Below are 3,063 nucleotides of genomic sequence, written 5' to 3'. Positions count from 1 at the left end.
TCGACTTTTTCATCGCAGTGCGCGCAGTGGATTTTCTGCGATATATTACAGCGCGATTCTAAAATCGTGTCGCAAAAATTAAAATCGTGGTGCGCGCTTGGCCTAACACGACTGCTCGCCACTGAGGTCCTACCGCGAACCACGTTCGACGTGTTGCCTCCCTGTCACACTTACGTACTAATTTACAAGTGCGACACAGAGGCAACACGTCGAACGTGGTTCGCGGTAGGCCCTCTGGTCAGTGACTGCTCGTGACTGACTGGTGATCGGGCGGTGAAGAGAGCGTTTGAGGGAAAACCGACAGGACGCCGCCCGGTCGGCCGACCTAGGTATCGATGGGCGGATGTGGTGGATGCTGATATTGCTGATCTGCGCGAGCTCCGGGTTGAGAACTGGCAAATTTAATTTATGGTACAAGATTTTATCGCTGACTTTTCTTTTGTTTCCACAGGCAACTAATATCCATTGAGACAATTCTAACAACCCCAAACACAATTACTTTGCGTTGTTATATTACAGAGTTCCCATGGCCACCGCCTGTCTCCATCATCAGAGTAACTCCATGTCATCATAGTTAATATTCCATTGCCATCCGATTTACATATGTACTTATGCAAAATGTTTAGCTCAATTGAATATCGCGAAGTAGAAATTCATTTTATTATTTATTTTTATTACTATTAGGTACTTATTCTGTGACTAAGGGCAAGTTAAATAAAAGCTTGTAAAAAGACAGCGTGGGAAATATCTGTTAAGGGAAATTATGTAAGTTGCTTTATCCCAATGAAGGCAGGGTATGAGCCATTTTGTGTTTTTCATACGCGAAATATATGTACCTAAAGTTTCATGGATTTTATAAATCTGTAAAAAGAAAAAAGTCATACATTAGAAATCATATCTATTTATTGACCAATAATTTCATCTTTCACAAAACTTACATACATACGAAATGGCAAACGTGTTGTTGTGAAACAGACACGAGGCTAAAAGTTTACATACTTTTAATCATGAGGTCCGTTCTCTCATTCAAGTCAATGTTAGTTTCTTCTGAATTGGTTTTAGGCAAATCGCAAATCACCGCTTCTGCTGTTGTCAACAGAGAAGCAACGCTACTTGCATCCATTAACGCCCTTCGAACCACTTTTGCGGGATCAATGATTCCTTTAGCAAACATATTAACATAGTCTTCACTCAAGACGTCAAATCCGAAGTCGTTTTCAAGTGTCAGGACATATTCTACTACTTCTTCACCATTAAATCCAGCATTGGTGGCTATTGTAGCACAAGGTGCAGTTAAAGCCTTTCTAACTATTTCGATCCCCGTGGCTTGATCATTATTTTCAGGCTTTAATTTATCTAAAGCTGGTATACAACGTATTAGCGCTATACCGCCACCAGGAACTATACCTTCGGAGATAGCCGCACGTGTGGCATTAAGAGCATCATGTACACGATCTTTCTTTTCGTTTGCTTCCACTTCGCTACAACCACCGATATGTAACACAGCAACACCAGCCTTTAATCTCGCGACGCGTTCAATTAGTTGATCTTTTTCAAAATCCTTGGTCGTATCTGCTAATTCCGCATTAATATCCTCAATACGTTGATCAATCTGGTGTTTCAAACCCTTACCCTTCAATAGCAGTGTGGAATCCTTGGTAATAATAACTTCGCTAACTTCTCCAAGACTTTCAGGTTGGCAATCCTCCAGCCTAATCAAATTAGTATCGTCCTCAAATACTACTCCCCCAGTGGCTATAGCCATATCCAACAAGGTGTCTTTTCTAAACTGCCCAAAACCTGGTGCCTTAACTGCTGCTACTGGCAAGCCAATTTTCAATTTATTAACAACTAAAACGGAGAGGGGTTCAGGATCAAGGTCTTCGGCAATAATGATTAAAGGTTTCTTCTTAGAGTTGGATATTTCTAAAGCGGGCAATATTTGGTGAAGGTGAAAAATCTTTTTCTCCGAAAATAGAACGTATGCATCGTTGTATTCTACTTTAGGTCCTTTGTGAGAATTTATAAAGTAAGGGGAAATGTAACCACGATTAAGCTTCATACCCTCAATTACTTCGAATTTATCGGTTACAGATTTTCCCGTTTTTATAGTGATCACGCCGTCTTTGCCAACTGTCTGCATTGCATTTGATATTAATTTTCCTATGGAAATATCTCCATTTGCTGATATTTTTGCAACTTGTTCTATTTCAGCGGCAGTATCAACCGGCCTTGAAATTATTTTTAATGCTTGTTTTATAGCCTCGACCGCTGTCATAATCCCTCTCCTGATTTCAATAGGGTTCGCTCCCTTGGATATCCTCTGGAACCCTTCTTTTGCAATAGCTCTTGCTAAAATTGTTGCAGCTGTTGTCCCGTCGCCTGCTTCTTGATTGGTTTTATGTGCTACATTTTGAACAAGTTTCGCACCAACATTTTGAAATTTATTCGCAAGTTCTATTCCTTTAGCTACAGTTACACCATCTTTAGTTATTTTAGGAGGGCCGTACGGTTGTTCCAATATCACAGTGCGTCCTTTAGGACCCATCGTACAAGCCACTGCATCAGTTAAGATATCAACTCCCTGAAGCATCAGTGCACGTACATCTGGACCAAATTTTACGTCTTTTGCATAGCGTCGAAATGAAGGGTAAAGATCTAACTTGTATAAATATCTATAAAAAAATGAAGGTTTGAATCGATACATTTTGTAAAATAATTTTAAAATGTTAACAACAATAGGTAGCCAAATTTGTTAGAATAAGATTACATAAAAAAGAATTTTTAAAATAGGAAGTTTAGACTGCTGTCACCATTTATGTCAGTGCTGACTGCACCTAGTTCGTAGTGATAAATTCTCTTTGCATAGTTCTAGAATATGTCCTAAAATCAGCCAGTGCCTAGGATAATCATAGGATTCTTGGGATCATAGTCATAGAGTACTTAATAACTTATAAAGGGACCGTGCGAGTTGGAGGGTCTGCCATGAATCGGAAACATAAACTATACATTGACACTTTACGCCAAAGCAAGTTTTGCCCTCCACCGTTCATGTATGTTTTC

The 3,063-nt window shown here is 39.7% G+C and overlaps 1 protein-coding gene across 1 annotated transcript; it reads right to left on the bottom strand.

Annotated features, from left to right (window-relative positions):
- Positions 1–961: 961 nt before the first annotated feature.
- LOC134799440 (63 kDa chaperonin, mitochondrial-like) lies at positions 962–2,860 on the bottom strand. Its single transcript, XM_063771839.1, has one exon. The coding sequence runs from the start codon at positions 2,705–2,707 to the stop codon at positions 992–994; it is 1,716 nt and encodes a 571-aa protein (XP_063627909.1). The 5' UTR covers positions 2,708–2,860; the 3' UTR covers positions 962–991.
- Positions 2,861–3,063: the final 203 nt, after the last annotated feature.

The sequence above is a fragment of the Cydia splendana genome, chromosome 18 (genome assembly GCF_910591565.1).
Source record: "Cydia splendana chromosome 18, ilCydSple1.2, whole genome shotgun sequence".
Taxonomy (NCBI): Eukaryota; Metazoa; Arthropoda; class Insecta; order Lepidoptera; family Tortricidae; genus Cydia; species Cydia splendana.
This window is presented reverse-complemented; position numbering and strand designations above follow the sequence as displayed.

Excerpts from the sequence above, each read along its gene's own strand:
- LOC134799440 (XM_063771839.1), bottom strand. The coding sequence starts at position 2,707 with ATGTATCGATTCAAACCTTCATTTTTTTATAGATATTTATACAAGTTA.